Here is a 20,952-nt window from a genome sequence, read left to right on the forward strand (position 1 = left end):
AATGTTTATGATACTAGAGGCTACTTCAGTATATTTTTTAAAAGCTTTGGTGATTTGACATTTTAAATTAAATTTAAGGTTGAATCACACAGTGTTTTTAATGTAAATATTTAAGTACATTAAAAACCATGGGTAAACAATGCCACTAACCATTTTCCAGCTTGATTTGCAACCTGCTCTTCTAACTTCTGCAGCTCCAACGTGTAAGCCATTATTCGAGCATTGCACACCATGAGATTCTTAACTGCCTGCAAAATCTGGCCTTTTTGAGTGCTCAAAGAAAGGAGTTTCCATATTCCTTCTCGTATTCGAATTTCCAAATCCATTTTTTCTTGAATGCTGCAGTTCTTAGAAAAGAGAGGAAAAAACGCATTTTAAAAGGCAGAAAAACACAGAATAGTATTTCTTTATATTCCTAAAAAACAAAAAATGTACTATCTAGTATTATAATTTTATAACATATCCAGAAAGTAATAAAGTTTTAATATATGATAGCATAAAAATTGTTAAATACTCTCTGCAAAATCTTAATATCTTGCTTTATTAGGGAGCCTTTATAATCTACTAGAAAAACAGAATAGAAACAAAAGTGAGAAATACTACATATTTTTACTGTAATTGTACAAGATTGAACAGTGTCCCCAAAACATTCTTGTCCTCCCAGAACCTCAGAATGTGACCTTACCTGGACAGTTTTGTAAATGTAATTAGTTAAGATGAGGTCATACTAGATTCATTTTGGCCCTAAATCCAATAACTATTGGCCTCATAGCAAAGTTACATGGAGAAACAGAGGGACACACAGAGAACTCTATGTGAAGATGCAGGTAAAGACTGCAGTGATGAGTTTACAAGCCAAGGAACACCAATATTGCCAGCAACCATCAGAAGCTGTAAAAGGCAAGGACAGATTCTTCTCTAGTCCCTTCAGCAGGAACATGGCCCTACAGATACTTTTGGACTCCAAAACTGTGACAGAAAAAATTTCTGTTGTTTTAAGCCATTCAATTTTTGTACCTTGTTATGGCAACCTTAGGAAAACAACACAAAAATATAATAACCAAGGTGAACAGTATAGCCTATGTATGTTTCACATAAGCTGCACTGTGAAAAGGCAAGATGTTAACTGATGATACTGAATTAACCAAGGAAAACCTTCCTAAAAGAAGAGATGTTGAATAAAGGAACTAAGGTTTCACAGCAGAGAGGTTAACAGGCTATTTGTTAGAGTAAGCAATGTAAATAAAATCTCAGAAGCAAGAGAGTCAAAGCACCGTACTAAGAAAATGTCAGGAGCTTTAGCTTCCTGGACCAGAGATTTAGAACACAGTTTTGTATAAATTTATTTTAGCTTTAAGAGTCACCATGAAACTACTCAGTTATTTTAGTTCTGAAAGTCTTTCATTCTGCACAATGATCTTGTAACATCCTGGCTCTAAAAGCAAGTTTCAGATACAACGTCAAAATTCTATAAATTGATACATACTCTTCTGATTTGATTCAGTGACTTTAAAAAAAATTATAAATCACTAGATACTTATTTTGATGTTTAGTTGCTAAGTTGTTACTTTTTACTGTCCTACAAATGTGTTAATGCTTCAGTACGTCTACTTCTAAAAATAGATCACCTTGGTTTCTGTGGTTAAAAAAAAAGAATGCTATAATTTACCTTTTAAATGATATAAAATCTGTATCAAAAATATGAATGAATCTAATAAAAAAAGTTTCAGATACTGAAAAGACAATCTTTTTTAAAAAGCAGAAAAGTTAGAGCAATAGTCTATGAAGATTCAATTCAGTTCAGTCGCTCAGTCATGTCTCTTTGCGACCCCATGAATAGCAGCACGCCAGGCCTCCCTGTCCATCACCAACTCCCAGAGTTCCCTCAAACTCATGTCCATCGAGTTGGTGATGCCATCCAGCCACCTCATCCCCTGTCGTCTCCTTCTGCTCCTGCCCCCAATCCCTTCCAGCATCAGGGTCTTTTCCAATGAGTCAAATCTTTGCATGAGGTGGCCAAAGTACTGGAGTTTCAGCTTTAGCATCAATCCTTCCAATGAACACCCAGGACTGATCTCCTTTAGAATGGACTGGTTGGATCTCCTTGTAGTTCAGGGACTCTGAAGAGTCTTCTCCAACACCACAGTTCAAAAGCATCAATTCTTCGGCACTCAGCTTTCTTTACAGTCCAACTCTCACATCCATACATGACCACAGGAAAAACCATAGCCTTGACTAGATGGACCTTTGTTGGCAAAGTAATGCCTCTGCTTTTGAATATGCTATCTAGGTTGGCCGTAACTTTCCTTCCAAGGAGTAAGCGTCTTTTAATTTCATGGCTGCAGTCACCATCTGCAGTGATTTTGGAGCCCAAAAAAGTAAAGTCTGACACCGTTTCCACTGTTTCCCCATCCATTTGCCATGAAGTGATGGGACCAGATACCATGATCTTCATTTTCTGAATGTTGAGCTTTAAGCCAACTTTTTCACTCTCCTCTTTCACTTTCATCAAGAGGCTTTTTAGTTCCTCTTCACTTTCTGCCATGAGGGTGGTATCATCTGCATATCTGAGGTTATTGATATTTCTCCTGGCAATCTTGATTCCAGCTTGTGCTTCTTCCAGTCCAGCGTTTCTCATGATGTACTCTGCATATGAAGATTACTCGAAAAGAAAAACTGTAGATGATTTAACTTGACTATCCAAATCCATCAAATGTACTATTCACATGCAGAAACAGATTTAATTATGTTCTATAATTACATCATGTAATCACTATATAAAAACCTTCTTTTGTAGCATAACTCAAAACTGATGTACTATATAAATGTAGTCATTTGCTACTTTTCCTTCTTTACACGACTGAATTTCAACAGCTCCATCTCATCTTTTTATGACTTGTCAGTCCCAAAGTAAATTCCTTTTTAATGTAACTAGTTATCAATTACAAGAATTATCTGTGTGACCCACAGGTCTATAGAAATAAACTCTGGCAGGCAGGTTAGTATTGGAGAGCACACTTACAGAGCAACTTGAAACTGGGATGAAAAACTACTCCACAACTCAAATATAAACAAATACCATCTGGTGCCATTAAATTCAAGTTTTCTTTTTAAATAGTAGTATGAGGCAGCCCGTTGAACTAGCACAGTCATTCTTAAAGCTGGCTATACATTAGAATCACCTCAGGCAAAGAAAAACAAACAATTAGGATTTTTGGAAGTGGAACCTGCACATTTTTTGTTTTTTTAAGTTCCTTTGGTGATTCAGTGCACAGTCCAGGTAGAGAACCAGCGCTGGACTTCTTGATATTCCCCAGCAATCTGGAAAACTGCAGAAACCTTAAGGAACCAGCAGGTGGCCACAAAAACACTAAGGAATTGATTTCTAAGGTTTCTATCCTGTAAATGAAGATTGTCTCTCTTCATCAATTATTGATCAAGACTTCATAAAACTGGAGAGGCTTGGAGTAGAGTGGAGAAAGGAAATGTACAGTCAGGGCTTTAAAAAAACTTACAGTATTTGTAAGATTAAAAGTTCATTAAAGAAATGAGATACAGCTGGCAGATATTAGAATTCTAATGCAAAGAACAGACTCGTCGGAAAAGACCCTGATGCCGGGAAAGATTGAAGGCGGGAGGAGAAGGGGACGACAGAGAAGGAGATAGTTGGATGGCATCACCAACTCGATGGACATGAGTTTGACCAAGCTTCGGGAGTTGGGTGACGGACAGGGAAGTCTGGCATGCTGCAGTCCATGGGGTCGCAGAGTCAGACATGACTGAGCGACTGAACTGAACTGATCCTTTAGATCAGGCTTCCCAGTGGCTCAGTGATAAACTGCATGCCAATGCAGGAGATGCAAGTTCGATCCCTGGGTCAGGAAGATCACCTGGAAAAAGAAATGGCAAACCATTTCAGTATTCTTGCCTGGAAAATCCCATGGACAGAGGAGCTTGGAGGACTACATACAGTCCATGGGGTCGCAGAGAGTCACAACTGAGTTACTGAGCACACACATCCTTCAGAGCAGGGGGCAGCTAACTATAGTTAACCCAGTGCCTGTTTTTGTAAATAAACTTGTACTGGCGCACAGTCACGCCCATTTCTATTGTCTATGGCTACTTTCAAGCTACAAAGGCAGAACTGAATAATTTCAAGAGACTATGTGGCCCACAAAACTGAAAATATTTACCATGTGTCCCTTTACAGACCTGGTTTGCTGATCCCTAACCCGGCCAAATTAACATACATAGTAAACCGTGACCTTACCTCCCTTACTCTACAGTGAGTGGTTGTGGATCTTGGAGGGCTTATACAAGTGGGATAAATTAAGTGTATTTTTTTTTCTGGAGTATAGTTGATTTAAAATGTTGTATTAGCTTCTGTTTTTAATGTATTTGTGGAGAAACAAAACGACCAGTTTTGCGTTCTCCATACAAGTTCTCTTACTGTAGTATATACTATATGATCTCTGGGTCAAGAAGATCCCCTGGAGAAGGAAATGTCAACCCACTCCAGTATCTTTGCCCGGGAAATCCCATGGACAGGGGAGCCTGGTTGGCTATAGCCCATGGGATTACAAGAGTCGGACACAGCTAAGTGACTAAACCACCACTACCACACCAGAATGTACAGTACACATCTATGCTTTATATAGAGAAAAAACATCTCTGGTCAAGGAAACTACTCTAAATAAGAAAAGCTTCATGGAGTCACAGGATTTGGTTTTAGTTAAAAAGGGGTACAAAGCTTTCCAAGGCTAGGAGTGATGTCTAGTGCCAACCACAGTGAGAACAGTGATTGTGTAATGACAGTAAGCATTCAATGGAGATGCTTACTGACCTCAGAGAGAGAGCAGGCAACTAAAATCATGTTGGTAGAGTCAAGACTGACTAGGACACCGACATTCTAGGAATCTGTGAACTAAAATGGACTGGAATGGGTGAATTTAACTCAGATGACCATTATATCTGCTACTGCGGGCAGGAATCCCTCAGAAGAAATGGAGTAGCCATCATGGTCAACAAAAGAGTCCGAAATGCAGTCCTTAGATGCAATCTCAAAAACGAAAGAATGATCTCTGTTCGTTTCCAAGGCAAACCATTCAATATCACAGTTATCCAAGTCTATGCCCCAACCAGTAACACTGAAGAAGCTGAAGTTGAATGGTTCTATGAAGACCTACAAGACCTTTTAAAACTAACACCCGAAGAAGATGTCCTTTTCATTCTAGGGGACTGGAATGCAAAAGTAGGAAGTCAAGAAACACCTGGAGTAACAGGCAAATTTGGCCTTGGAATGCGGAATGAAGCAGGGCAAAGATAATAGAGTTTTGCCAAGAAAATGCACTGGTCATAGCAAACACCTTCTTCCAACAATACAAGAGAAGACTCTACACATGGACATCACCAGATGGTCAACACCAAAATCAGATTGATTATATTCTTGCAGCCAAAGATGGAGAAGCTCTATACAGTCAACAAAAACAAGACCAGGAGCTGACTATGGCTCAGATCATGAACTCCTTATTGCCAAATTCAGACTTAAATTGAAGAAAGTAGGGAAAACCACTAGACCATTCAGGTATGAACTAAATCAAATCCCTTATGATTATACAGTGGAAGTGAGAAATAGATTTAAGGGACTAGATCTGATAGATAGAGTGCCTGATGAACTGTGGAATGAGGTTCGTGACATTGTCCAGGAGACAGGGATCAAGACCATTCCTATGGAAAAGAAATGCAAAAAAGCAAAATGGCTGTCTGGGGAGGGCTTACAAATAGCTGTGAAAAGAAGAGAGGCGAAAAGCAAAAGAAAAGGAAAGATATAAGCATCTGAATGCAGAGTTCCAAAAGAATAGCAAGGAGAGATAAGGAAGCCTTCTTCAGCAATCAATGCAAAGAAATAGAGGAAAACAACAGAATGGGAAAGACTAGAGATCTCTTCAAGAAAATTAGAGATACCAAGGGAACATTTCATGCAAAGATGGGCTCGATAAACGACAGAAATGGTATGGATCTAACAGAAGCAGAAGATATTAAGAAGAGGTGGCAAGAATACACAGAAGAGCTGTACAAAAAAGATCTTCATGACCCAGATAATCACGATGGTGGGATCACTAATCTAGAGCCGGACATCCTGGAATGCAAAGTCAAGTGGGCTTGGAAAGCATCGCTACGAACAAAGCTAGTGGAGGTGATGGAATTCCAGTTAAGCAGTTTCAAATCCTGACAGATGATGCTGTGAAAGTGCTGCACTCAATATGCCAGCAAATTTGGTAAACTCAGCAGTGGCCGCAGGACTGGAAAAGGTCAGTTTTCATTCCAATCCCAAAGAAAGGCAATGCCAAAAAATGCTCAAACTACCACACAATTGCCTCATCTCACATGCTAGTAAAGTAATGCTCAAAATTCTCCAAGCCAGGCTTCAGCAATACGTGAACCATGAACTTTCAGATGTTCAAGCTGGTTTTAGAAAAGGCAGAGGAACCAGAAATCAAATTGCCAACATCCGCTGGATCATGGAAAAAGCAAGAGAGTTCCAGAAAAACATCTATTTCTGCTTTATTGACTATGCCAAAGCCTTTGACTGTGTGGATCACAATAAACTGTGGAAATTTCTGAAAGAGATGGGAATACCAGACCACCTGACCTGCCTCTTGAGAAATCTGTATGCAGGTCAGGAAGCAACAGTTAGAACTGGACATGGAACAACAGACTGGTTCCAAATAGGAAAAGGAGTACGTCAAGGCTGTATATTGTCCCCCTGCTTATTTAACTTCTATGCAGAGTACATCATGAGAAACGCTGGACTGGAAGGAACACAAGCTGGAATCAAGATTGCCGGGAGAAATAGCAATAACCTCAGATACGCAGATGACACCACCCTTATGGCAGTAAGTGAAGAGGAGCTAAAAAGCCTCTTGATGAAAATTAAAGTGGAGAGTGAAAAAGTTGGCCTAAATCTCAACATTCAGAAAATGAAGATCATTGCATCCGGTCCCATCACTTCATGGCAAATAGATGTGGAAACAGTGTCAGACTTTATTTTGGGGGTTCCAAAATCACTGCAGATGGTGACTGCAACCATGAAATTAAAAGACGCTTACTCCTTGGAAGAAAAGTTATGACCAACCTAGATAGCATATTCAAAAGCAGAGACATTACTTTGCCAACTAAGGTCCGTCTAGTCAAGGCTATGGTTTTTCCTGTGGTCATGTATGGATGTGAGAGTTGGACTGTGAAGAAGGCTGAGCACTGAAGAATTGATGCTTTTGACCTGTGGTGTTGGAGAAGACTCTTGAGAGTCCCTTGGACTGCAAGGAGATCCAACCAGTCCATTCTGAAGGAGATCAGCCCTGGGATTTCTTTGGAAGGAATGATGCTAAAGCTGAAACTCCAGTACTTTGGGCACCTCATGCGAAGAGTTGACTCACTGGAAAAGACTCTGATGCTGGAAGGGATTGGGGGCCAGAGGAGAAGGGGACGACAGAGGATGAGATGGCTGGATGGCATCCCTGACTCGATGGACGTGAGTCTGAGTGAACTCTGGGAGTTGGTGATGGACAGGGAGGCCTGGCGTGCTGCGATTCATGGGGTCGCAATGAGTCGGACACGACTGAGCGACTGAACTGAACTGAGGACACATGACAAAAGCATGTCTCTCAATAAGGGCTTGCTATCAAGTCAAAGGGAAGCCTCATCTCATAGGTATTTGAAGTTAGGTTGATAAGACTAAAGGGCTAGGGCAAGGCTAAGGATGAAATAGATGACTTAGATGTGAAAACTTAGATAATGTAGGAAACAGAAATATACTAAAGTTTAAGAGCTAGAATGGCACACAAAGGAAGTACAAAGAAATGCCAGAACGGTGGAATTAAGCACTGACTTAGGAAAAAAAAGAAAAAAACGAAGCTGGCAGCTGGTAAAAAAACAAAACTGCATGAATCCAGATAGAACCTCCACCCATCTAATGCATATAGTTAAACCTTGTTAACCAAGAGACTGCAATGAAAAAGACTGCAAAATAGCATATACAGATACATTCTTTCCAAAAGAAACTGTGTATATTTTATGAATTGTTTATGTACAGAGGAAAGTCTGGAAATTATTAACAATGCTCATTCTGGGGAATAGAACTGGAGAAAGAGTTCATAAATTCATGTTTCTATGATTACTTTTCTGCAATGAGAAAGTATGCCTTGAATTTTTTTTTTATAAAGACTGCAAAAGCTTAAACATTTATAAGAAAAGGTAGGTGGCTGCTTCAACTATTCAGATAAATGGGGCAAAGGTAGTAACAAAACCAGTCATCTTTCAAGCATGTATGAGTGCTAGGTACTGTTAAGTACTTTAAGTGGAGTCACTCAGTTGTGTCCAACTCTTTACGACCCCATGGACTGTAGCCTACCAGGCTCCTCCGTCCGTCCATGAGATTTTCCAGGCAAGAGTACTGGAGTGGGTTGCCATTTCCTTCTCCAGGGGGATCTTCCCAACCCAGGGATGGAACTGGGGTCTCCTGCATTGTAGGCAGACACTTTTACCATCTGAGCCACCAGGGAAGTCCATTAAGTGCTTTAAAGAGGTTCTCAAATTCCAACAACTCTCTAGAATAAGCAATTTTCCCATTCCACAACTGCAGAAATTGCAACTTAGAAAAGACAGCTAACTTATGCAAGGTTCCACAACAAGCAGAATTGGATTTTACCTTAATTGGACTTCAATGCCAATATTCTATGCTGTGAGTAGTGACAGATAACTCTAATGTTCATGTAGAGAAGTTATACTAGTGAGTGACCATCTCAGAATCTTTGGGCCTATCCCTATCTTATGGCAGGTTCATTAATATCAAAGGAAATACAAAAATTCAGTGTTAGTCAAGTATAAAATTTTTTTACTGACCCTCAGTATTCCTGTTAGATTACAACCTATTACTATTTACAATTTTTCTCCATGATCCAAACAGAAGGGATTCCACAACGCAATTATCTTAATTTGTTGCTACCTAAGAAATCATTAAGTATTGTACTTTCCTACATGTAAATAATCTCACCTTTATGTATATTTAAGTATTTCTTGTCATTCCACATAAAACTTCTTTTATGACCTTATTCTCATCTCTTTTGTACCATTCCAAAATACTGCTGCTACACACAGCTCAATAAGTACACCTGATCGGCCCCACCAACACCTATGTGATAAATGCAAGAGCCTCAAGATACCACCAATTCACTAGAAATCAAATTTAAAAAAAATAATTAGTACAATCAAAGTGAAACATGCAGGACCCTTAAGGTCCCTGCCCCCCACGTCCTCAGCTTACCTTTTTGCCTGTGAAACATCTTTCGCCTAACAATAAGTTTAATCAGAGAAGTAAGAAAACACAGAAGCAAAGAAAAGCTTGAAAACAGGACAAAACAATAATATCAATAATGTAGTCAGTAGGAAAGTCAATGCCATTTAGTTCCTTCTCAACGGCTGTAGATAATATTCTAAGCCATATCCCATGGGCTGACTTATGGATACTGAAACTCCAACCAGGAGGAACAAGCTAACTGTTAATACAAGACCAGACAGTAGCCATCACAGAAGCTGCCATAACTCCAAGAACTGGTCTCAAAGAAATGGGAACAAACCTATCCTGGAAGTGAAGCTTAACTATACTTAAAACAATCAAGATGCCACTGGTCAGACTACCCATGACAATTTTAAGATGACTGTCAAAGCTGACTGTGCTATTTCTGCATGCAGCCCCCTCCCTCTGCCTATAAAAGCTCTTGGCCGCTTGATACTGGGTGAAGTCAGCCTTTGGACAGGAGTCCGCCCTCCCCCAGGGCTGCTCTGGTGGCTCAGAGGTAAAGAATCTGCCTTCCACTGCAGGAGACACAGGTTTGATCCCTGGGTCAGGAGAAATCCCATGGATGGAGGAGCCTGGTGGGCTACAGTCCTTAGTGTCACAAAAGAGTGGAAGGACTGAGGGACTAAATAACAACAACTGCCCTCCCCCACCCTGTTGGCCTCCAAAATGAAGTAAACTTTCCTTTCCACCAGCCTTGCGTCTTTATTGGCTTGTAAGCATTGAGCGGCCCAGCTGGATACCATTTACAGTTTAAGGGGAAAAAAAGGTACACAACAAGATAGAAAAAGAAACACTGTGCATCGAAATGTTAGAGATTTTTTTAAATGCTGCCATAAAACAGTATAAATTACTGATAAAGTTACTGCACTCTCTGCAGTCATGCTTTAGTTTTCATACCATTATGAAGACGTTCTAATAGCTTTGTATCTGCTGAGGATTCTAAGATTTCCAGAAAAGAAAACAGGTTTCTAAGCAAAGATAATAGGTTGGACCATACGAAATTGCTAATATTCTACCAATTCTGATCTACAAAACTGGGAATTTCATATGGTTTAACCTACTTCAGAAATAGGTAAAACTGGAGATTAAACTGGAAGTGGATATCCCGTTCAAAGGCAGAGTTTTCTTTCCAGCCCCATCTTTTAAGTATTCTTTAAAGGTTGAGAGTGGAAAATATAGTCTTTTAATAAATGCCAAGAAATAACAGAAGAATCCACTAGCAGACCAACTGTTTCTCCAGTTCAGATGTTCCAGTTTGCTTCTCCATCCCGCCCCATCAAGTTTATACAGCGTGTAGACACAGCATCTACGGTAATTGTGCTTTACATCAAATCTAGTAACAAGCAAACTGTTCTCCACTGGCCTCGGGTGGGCTTCCGGAAAATCCTGGGGCTCCCAGTCCCCCGAGTCAGCCACACTTGCAAAAAGACAAGGTCCCCATCCTGGGAGGAGGGGTGAGGGGCAGGTGCGCCCCAAACTCGCTTCCCCCTTCCAGGCCAGCTTCCTTCCTAAGAAACTGGGGGCTGGGGTGGGGAGGTGGGAACAGGGAGATCTCCAAGGTCCACTAGGACCCCCAAAATGCAGTCGCCTACTTTTTCCTTTTGTTTCTGGCCTCGGCTGAATTGAGACGCGGACTGGGGCGTTTCCCGTCGTCCAGACAGAACTACCGCTTGAGGACCTGAAGCCGGGCCCCTCCCTCACTCACCTGCTGGGCCGCAAGCCCCGCGGCGCGGAGCTCGTGTCCCCTCAGGACGTGCCTCTCCATCTCCAGCGCCACAGCTAGGGCCGCCGGCACAACTCCGAAGGTAAGGTTTGAAAAGCGCGCCCCTGGCTGGAGCCGCGGAGGACGCCAACCGCCGGCCCGGCCGTACCAAGTCCCAGCGCAGGGGAGGGGGCGAGGGGGCTGAGAGCCGGCGTGCGCACGCGCAGAGGGCACCCCGCGCAGCCCGTGTCTCAAGTTTGCCGAGACCCGAGTTCCCGGCGCCGGCTGGGAAGTAGGGAGCAGCTGGCCCACTTAAGGGAGAGGTTGCGGTGTGGGCGGGCCTGGGACAGGAGTGGGCGGGGTCGTGGGGAAAGCATAGCCCACTGAACGCACCTGACCGGAAGGCCCGTTTAGGCTTGTGGTTTTCGAGGCCAGCCTTTTGCATGCGGAGCCTTCGGCCTGCATCTCATCCAAGGCCCGCCAGAGCTCTCGGGGTCAGCTGACCCAACGTGCAGTCCCTGGACTCCCACAGACAACCTCAATTCCAGAAAACCAAGTGACACTGCCCTCAGCGATTACTCTCTCACACAACGCAGATTGTCACCCGAGGTCACTTAGAAGCCACGGCCTTATTAATCAGGCTGGTGAGACGTCGTGTCAGGCATTTCACAAGGCTTTTTGTTTTGTCCCCAACGTCTCTTTGTAATTCCAGATGCCCCTCCCCGCTGCTAAGTAGTCTGTACTTTCTTGGAAAACACCCTTTCATTACTCTTTCTCCACCAACATCCAAAGTGACAACAGAATGAGGTATTATTTCCCCAGACTCTAATTTCTTGCTGTCCCTGCTGCTGCTGCTGCTGCCTAAGGCACGTCAGTCGTGTCCGACTCTGTGTGACCCCATAGAGGGCAGCCCACCAGGCTCCTGTCCCTGGGATTCTCCAGGCAAGAACACTGGAGTGGGTTGCCATTTCCTTGCTGTCCCTAAAGACCAATATAAAGACCCTTTTAATTATATTGGGAAATTAATTATTGGGAATTAATTATAATGCCAAAACATGGAATCTTTAAAAGTCAAAATTGAAGTCCCAAAGATTTCAGGCCTTTGTAAGTTCTTTAAAACCCCATTGTCCTTTTTTTTTTTTGAAGTTTGCATAATCATAATTTATTAATTAAATGGTCTGTGTATGAAACAATTCATAAACTGGACATCAATCACTATGAAATGTCTGGGTATTTTATTCATCTTCTAATAACTGTTAAAGACAAGCCTATATAGCAGATAACAGGAAAAATATAGATATACACACACATCAAGTGACCTTGTTAAAGTGAATTCATACAGTGGACTCTGAGTTCTAAGCTACCTATCTATAATACAATGGAGTTTTTTTAACTATACCAAAAGAAGAGCTCCCTTCTTTTCTTTTGGCTTGACCACTCAGTACTAAAAAGGAGAGGATTAAACTACTACACATTTTATATATATCAACTTCTTTAATATTCATGAAACCTTAACAGATAAATATTACTACTTCTACTTATAGGCCAAAATTCTAAGAAGTTAAGCCACTTGCTCAGTTCAGTTCAGTTCAGTCGCTCAGTCGTGTCCGACTCTTTGCGACCCCATGAACCACAGCATGCCAGGCCTCCCTGTCCATCACCAACTCCTGGAGTTCACCCAAACGCATGTCCATTGAGTTGGTGATACCATCCAACCATTTCATCCTTTGTCATCCTGTTCTCCTCCTGTCTTCTTGAAAAAGCAACAGAAGCTTCCTTGGCTTCTAACATGTTTTTTCTCCTAAGGGAAGAATCTATCAAAACAACCCTCCCACCCTCACCTCTTAAAGGCCTGGGGCACTTTTCATTCCTTAAGTAAAATGAAACATTCAACATTTTTTGTTTGCCTGAGACCGTCCTTATTTGAGTCTGTTGTCCCAATCAGGATTCCACAGATCTTGTCTTGTTCTAGTTAGAAAGTGAAAGTGAAGTTGCTCAGTAGTGTCCGACTCTTTGCGACCCCGTGGACTGTAGCCCACCAGGCTCCTCTGTCCATGGGATTCTCCAGGCAAGAATACTGGAGTGGGTTGCCATTTCCTTCTCCAGTTAGAGTGGATATTAAATTATGTGGTCACATCCACATGGCTTTTTTAAACCAGTTAGTCTGAAGATGATCTGTGAAAATATAAAGGATGCCCTTTCTCTCATAAGGGTAATTTGCCTCTTTGAGGCCCTGGACCAGTGATTCTAGAAGCTGCCCATCTAGGAATGGCTCTCCCCTTACATTAGGAATGTGTGAGTCATTAGGGATGATGACCTACATCCTTACACAAAACCATGAAATACGTAGAGCTCAAAGCTACTGATACAGAGTTCAACTCATTTTCTCCATATACAGATCTGCATTCCAGAGTCGTTAGGTACCCTTCTGAGTGCACACCTCTCTCTTATACTTACCACTTTGTGATATAATTATCCCCTACTCAAAGTGAGCCTCATGAACCTAGTATAGTACCTAACCCAGAAATATTGGATGCTCATCTCAACCATATATACTTTTTCATATATCACACACAGCTCTCGATCAAAATACTTAGAGAAGCCATCACTTCAGGGAAACAGGACCAAGCCAACCAGTTGTTTTTTGTTTTGGTTTGTCTTTTAAATAGCTGCTTATTTACTGAACCTGGAGCACATTAGACAAACAACCAATTTTAAATTTGCATCTTTTAACTCAGTTTTGAAGTGTTTACACACACACACACACACACACACACACAAATTAGCATGCAACAGTTGTCCTAAGGTAAAATATAGTCACCTTAAACTGTTGCAAGTATTTTCACCCAAAGTTGAAAAATTATTTACCCTGAACATGAAAACCTGTAACAAATTTAAATTTATTGCATAAAACTCATTCCTTGTAGTTTTCCCCTTGCAAAGATCAAACATAAATATATATATATATATATGTGTATATATATACATATAGTAACCAATATACATCAGTAATAACATAATCCTGGCTCATCCCCACACCAAAACCAGATGTTCCATTAATTTTAAACCCATCATCAGAGACCAAGAAAAAGTCTCTGACAAAACAAAATTCACATGTGCCAAAAAAGAAAAAGCCAAGAAAAATAAAAACCCTAGTACTAACAGTGATGCTCAATACCCTTATTAAAGTGGCCAAAATGCCACTGATCAAAAATAAAATAGCAAGCCAACCAATTTTAAATTAGACACTGAGGTAGGAATATTTGATGAGTAAATACTAGGTACATAATTGGAGATATACTAGGAAAAAGAGACCTAGGAAAGGTCATATTTAGTAATTATCTGTAGAACAGACAGTTGCTGTTAAAACTATTCTTTTTGGAGAAGATACAATGAGGTTCTGTCTCTATTATTCATCAAGGGATGTGTTCAGGAAGTGCTCAAGATACAACTATTATACAGTGATTAAAATAGCTCAGAGTAGGAATGCTATTTCCTTAGTTATACTCAGGTCCTTTGGTATTGCTGCTAATTTCATCAAACAGTTTTCTCTGGTGTATGCAATGTACATGAAAATTGAATAATCCATGAAAACCACCAAAAAATTAAAGATATCACATGAAGTAGTTTGATCAGCTTGAGGGTGAATGAATGAATGAATTTTAAAACTCCCAGAAAGTAACAAGTACTACCTTTCACCATCTGAGATGTTTGAGAGGTAACACTTGGTGGGGGGGGTCTCTCATTTGACAGATAACAGCCCACCCTCCTTGGGTTCCCACAGTAGGTAGAGTCTCACCGAACTGCCCAGGCATAGGAACTTCAACTGGAGGTTGAGTGATGGAATTACTGTCCTATCAATGTCACTTCCCATTGTAAGTTCAACATTTAATATAAGTATCAGTTATAGCTAATATAACAAATACTTAATAATTAATAGAAAATCAGTCTGGCATAAATGGGACAGCCAATTTAGATAATACTAATAAATATTAAAGTATATTTTTCTTCTCTTTATTAACCATACTCCTTTTGTTAACTCTCTAAAAGGCCAAGAGAAAGAAAAATAGTAAATTTGAACTCAACTCTTACATTATAGACCCATTTTTAAAAAATGTGATTTGCCCCAGAACAGGTAACTTGTGGTTTCTGATATCCTCCTGAACATTCTTTTTTTTTTTTAAAAAATCCTATTAAAAAACATTATCTTGGTGCTTCCTTTACTCATCTGTTAGCTTGAAGGTAATGAACTTAGAATGAACCTCACAGACTAGAGCTGTATCTTGAATTATATACATAAAAAAGAAGGAACTGAAGTAAAGATGCTAAGCAGAGGTGCAACATTTGCTGAAATGAATAAGCCATAATCTACAAACAGCTGAAGCATCATGTAATCATAAGAAGAATATGCACAGAGTCTGAGGACTTATGAGCCCTATGACCTTGGGCAAGCTACTCAGTGTCCTTATCTATAAAACAAATATAATAATACCCAGCTTGTCTTTTAAAAGTTGTTGAGGTACTCAAATGAGGTAAGATTCGTGAGAGTGCTTTGTAAACTGATTATCCAACACAAACATGAGGGATTGTTAGGCAGGAAGAAAACACCAGTACCTACAAGCGACCCAAGGAACACTGAGAACTGAATGAGAAAAGCTTATATGAATGGGGTTGGATATAGTCAAAATATATCGTTCACCACTGAAAAATAATACCTAGATTATATAGAGAGAATTCCTGCAGATCAGAAAAGTCCAACTGGAAAATGATCAAAAGTTATGGTAGGCACGTATTACAGGACAGTAAATCCAAATGACAAAATGTGTAAAAAGTTGCTCAACTTTATCATTAGTTTTAATCTGTACATGGAGGTACTATTTTATAGTCACTAGACTGGTAGATAATAAGTTTGATAATACTAAGGATTGGTGAAGATACAAATCAAGAAGATACTATATACTGATAAAAGGGGAAGTAAATTTGTTATATTACTTTGGAAAAAAAATTCAGAGCTATCTTGTAAAGTTGAAAGTGTAAATACCCAACAGTTCCACCCTTAGGCCTGTACATCCTGAGATAAATTTTTGCAGTTGTGTACCAGCAACATTGCTTGCAATCACAAAAATATTAAGGCAAGCCAAAAGTTCATTTCAGGAGACTGGGTAAAAAAACTGTGGTGATTTACCCAGTGAAATATTATATATCAATAAAAATGAATAAACCATAGATACATGTACTGTCATGGTTTAATCTTAGAAATACTGAATGAAGCAAGCAAGTTAAAGAGTGCATAAAATATATAATTTCCAGAAGACTAAGAGAATCTAAACAGTGTACTGTTTAGGAATACATACATATGGTAGAAGTTTATACTATAAAAGAAGAGAGTGCTAAAGACAAAGCTCAGGACTGTACCAATCCCTGGGAGAGAGGCGATGGGATGGAAACAGAACATACTTTAGTAATGGTAATGCTTTAGTTCTTAAATTAGGTGATGGGTTCACATTTTAATGTTTACCTGGTAGGTAACTTACCTAAATATTCTTTTATGTGTCTCAAACATTTCATAATAAGAAATATTTCTATAATATTTATAGTATTCTTGTATAAGTTAAATAATGGTGATAATGTATGGTATTTTAAAAGATACTTACCAAAATAATAATACATTTTTTTGGCTTTCAAAATTAGATTTACCTTTAATTCATTTCCAGTACATATTATACTATGTGAAAAGTTAGAAGTACAGCTGTGATACATTGGTGCCTGTGCCCTGTGAGAGACAAGAACTGGCCATCTGGCCATGTAGATTTATCTGTGAACACTTAAGCGCCATTCTTTAAAAGCCTGGGTAAGAGGAGGGGGTGGAATTTGCAAAGGATGAGAGGTTTTGTCAGTAGGTGGGGATGAAATTAAGTGCAATTTGAGTTATTACTGTTAATAGGACCTGCATATTACACATAGGCCTTAGGATATTCAAATGGCATTAAAATCGGAGGGCTCCATACCAAGCAAGCAATCAGCCGGAGGAATTAGTTTTAAGATTGTAATCAATGATCCTCAAACTATAGCACACAAAGACTTTTCAAGGTTTATAAAGGCATGGGCACTTTTAAAGGAATCATCATCATGATCTTCAACTTATGTTCTCCACCCTAAAATTGATCTGCATAACAACCTGCCTGCTCTCTAGGCTTCACATAGGTCCCGTTTTCGCAGCCACCTTTTCCCACTTGACAAAGAAGGGCATCCCGGTCACCCATTCCTGTTGCATGCCCCAGGGTATAAAAGCCATCTGGGAGCCAAAGGGACAATTAAATTTATTGGTGTTGATGTTGCTCTAAGCAATGAACCACAGGCTTAGGGCTTACATTCATAAAAATGAAAGCCAGATGTAGACTTGATATTAAAAGCTGTCTCATTCTAGCATTATTTAATATTCATCCATGGATACATAAACTACCTGCAGGGAAGAAAAGGCTCATCCGTCTCATCATGAGATTCATTTCCAGGAAAATTTTACTTTTAATGTATAATATTGATTCATCATAATCTGTGATCAACTTATTTTGTTTCTATCAGCTATGTGCTACTAATAATTTTAATAATGCAACCCAAAAGAAAACTCTGGACAATGAAATCTAAAATTCCAATTAACATGTGTATGTTGCAGAGAAACATGATAGGATGAGCAATAAAGACCTCTTAAGCATAAAAATATTTTATACAAGCACAAAATTTTGTGGAGGAAGTGGGATAAAAATACAAGTTCAAGTAGGAAGAGGAACACTAAAACCTGCAGATGAAATTGTTCATATATTTGAATGGCGGCTGAGTCTTTGGCATTTTGGGTTCCATTGGACACACTAAATACAATATTTTAATTTTAAGTTATAATTTCTCAATACATCAGCAATTGCTCCTTTGTAACTATTTAGATATATGCTAAAACATAACAGATGCCACCTTAAAATCTATGTAAGGGATAAAATTTTTTAGGTGTTTTACACAAAAATGTTTGAAAAAATTCTGATTTGGATATCTAATAGCACCATGGTACAGTACCCAAACACGTCTGTTTAACAGAGGACATATACCTGCAGACTCACCTCCTCAAATATCTCTCTGATTCTTCTCCTTCCACTTTGCAGCCACCCCAAAACATGGCCTCTCATATGGACCTCTAGTTTCCAGAATGGACCCAGCTCCTTCTCTAGATAACTTCTCTAGGTAACTTTTTTTCTTTACGTACATTAATACCATCAGTTAGGCTAAACCCTTTTCTTTCCACTTTGGTTTTTTAATGGTTCTCCTTATGAATATATCCACCATTGTTTTCTCCTTTTCAAAAGTGGCCAAGATACTGCTCTCTCACATAACATTTTTAATCAGCTTTTTAAGTTCTGACAAAATAAAAAAGCCTGTTGGAATTTTTATTAGAATTGCACTGAATTTAGAAACAAATGATATATTTAGGATATTGGCATTCCTATCTATGAACATTACATATGCTGCAAATTTAGATCTTCTTTAATGTCTTTTATTGAAGTTTTACAGTTTTTTCTACATAAGCCTTCCATATCTTTTGTTCCATTTTTGGATTCCTATATCTCAATATTGGAAATGAAGCTTTAAAGATATGTATTCTATTTGTGATTAGTGTATAGAAATAAAATTGATTTTCATCTGTTGGTTTTATATCCAGCTACCATGCTAAAGGCAATGGCACCCCACTCCAGTACTCTTGCCTGGAAAATCCCATGGGCGGCGGAGCCTGGTAGGCTGCAGTCCATGGGGTCGCGAAGAGTCGGACACGACTGAGCAACTTCCCTTTCACTTTTCACTTCCATGCATTGGAGAAGGAAATGGCAACCCACTCCAGTGTTCTTGCCTGGAGAATCCCAGGAGCCTGGTGGGCTTCTGTCTGTGGGGTTGCACAGAGTCGGACATGACTGAAGCAACTTAGCAGCAGCAGCAGCAGCAACCATGCTAAAGGGCTTGTCTGGTGGTTTAATGGGTAATTAAACCACCTGTGATACAGGAGTACATAGGAGAGGTGGGTTCAATCCCTGGGTTGGGAAGATCTCAAGGGCATGGCAACTCATTTCAGTATTCTTGCCTGGAGACTCCCATGGACAGAAGAGCCTGGCAGGCTGTAGTCCATGAGGTCACAAAGAGACAGACACAAATGAAGCAAATGAGCGGGCATGCAGGCAGCATGCTAAATTCCCTTATTATTCCCAATAAATTGTGGGTTTGGGCGGGTATTCTATGTAGATGACTAAGTGTGAATCATAACAATTTTGTTTCTTTCTTTTCTAATTCTTGTTATTCTTTTTACATGACTTAACTGCAGTGGCTAAGGCAGGCGGCCATTATAATGTTGAAGTGGTGATATAGGGCATTTTTGTTTTCTTCCTCAATTTGAAGGAAATGTTTCTAATGTTGATTTCTTTATCTCAGTAAGTATACAAAGTCAACCTGTACACTTTGATTTATGTTCTTCATTAAAGCACTAACTCTTCAAAAAATGGCCTCTCCTCTGTTCTCTGTATTCTGTCATTCCAGAACTGAAGTTTGTATTCAAATTTGGCTAACCTTGACTTTCTTCTAGAGAGGATTTGTCTTTGCTTCTTCTGGGAGCCAAAAGACTCTAGGGACCTGAGACAGTTCGGCCAGATTCTTAGGCTTTCTATAAGGATCTCAGGTACAGGTCCTTCTACTTGCCACTGATAGAGCAAAACCCTGTGTGCACATTTAGCTTACAGCTCTGGTTTCAACTCAGGGTTTTTTGTTTGGTTGGTTACTATTATTCTGATTTTAGTCCCTTAGAGATTTTTCTTTCTGGAGATCTCAGCAGTGCTATAAAAATTATGTTTTATGCAAAACTCATGGTTCCTGCAAATTTATGTTTAATGGTTTCAGGAAACAAAATATTATTCACAAAATCCACCATGCTGCTGATATTGAAGTCCACAAGTAAGGATATTTGAACAGCAAAAATAGAAGAAGTAAATAATTACAGAATAAAAAGCAGTCTTAAATTGCACATATTTGATTTTAAGAAAAACTCACCGTATTATCTCTTTCTCTTTCTGTAAATGTAGCCACCAGGAAAAGCTGCTCAGTGTCACAGCAAGGTCATATTCCCTGATGTTCACTTTGAATGTGTCCAAAAAGGAAAATGGAAAGACAGAATTTTTTAAAGGTTAGAACAGAGACTCATGGAGGATAATTGGACTGGAAAGCCCCTTCCAGGTCTAATCAAGGAACATTTCTCTCCTCTTGGGATAAAGGATCCTTACAATATCAGCCTACTGGGATTTCCCACCTGCTACACATCAGTAACTGCTGTGTCTCCCATTTTTTCCCAGGGAATAGTTATTGATGTTACCATGAGCACATTTTACCGGTGTGTATTGGATGTTTGGGGAACAAATGACTGGCCTTTTTAGTTCATAGATTTTTTTGACTCAAGAGGAGCCATACCCAGACATGAAGTGAATTTCTTCCTGATGTAGGAACTGTAATATATCACCCATAGAGCTTGCTCTTTGAACTTGATGACCTCATTGAAAGGCCCTTCTGGCACTGTTATAATCAGTGACATTCACAAAATATTTCTGATTTGGTTCCCTTGCTCATAGCTTTGCCTGTTTACATCCCTCTTCAGAACTCTTTCATCTTGCAAAACTGAAACTCTATGCCCATTAAGCAAATATTCCTTATTCTCTCTCCTCCTCGCCTCTGGCAACCACATTCTTCTTTCTGTCTCTATGATTTTGATTAGGTATCTCATATAAGTGGAATCATACACTGTTTATCATTTTATGATTAGCTTATTTTATATAGCTTAATGTCCTCAAGTTTCACCCACATTGTAGTGTATGTC

General features: G+C 39.6%; 1 protein-coding gene across 2 annotated transcripts in view; it reads right to left on the bottom strand.

Moving 5' to 3' along the window:
• Positions 1 to 11,237, bottom strand: part of RTKN2 (rhotekin 2) — a 131,355-nt gene extending 120,118 nt beyond the window's left edge. The window contains exons 1-2 of one of the 2 annotated variants that reach the window (XM_027962251.3): positions 11,064 to 11,237; positions 151 to 347 (exon numbers count right to left, since the gene is read on the bottom strand). In XM_027962251.3, the coding sequence (XP_027818052.2) occupies positions 151 to 347; positions 11,064 to 11,123 (257 nt within the window). In that variant the 5' untranslated portion in view covers positions 11,124 to 11,237. The remainder of the gene's footprint in view (positions 1 to 150; positions 348 to 11,063) is intronic. The other variant, XM_042240841.2, reaches the window with a different exon arrangement.
• Between the last annotated feature and the right edge of the window lie 9,715 nt (positions 11,238 to 20,952).

The sequence above is a fragment of the Ovis aries genome, chromosome 25, assembly GCF_016772045.2.
Source record: "Ovis aries strain OAR_USU_Benz2616 breed Rambouillet chromosome 25, ARS-UI_Ramb_v3.0, whole genome shotgun sequence".
Classification (NCBI taxonomy): domain Eukaryota; kingdom Metazoa; phylum Chordata; class Mammalia; order Artiodactyla; family Bovidae; genus Ovis; species Ovis aries.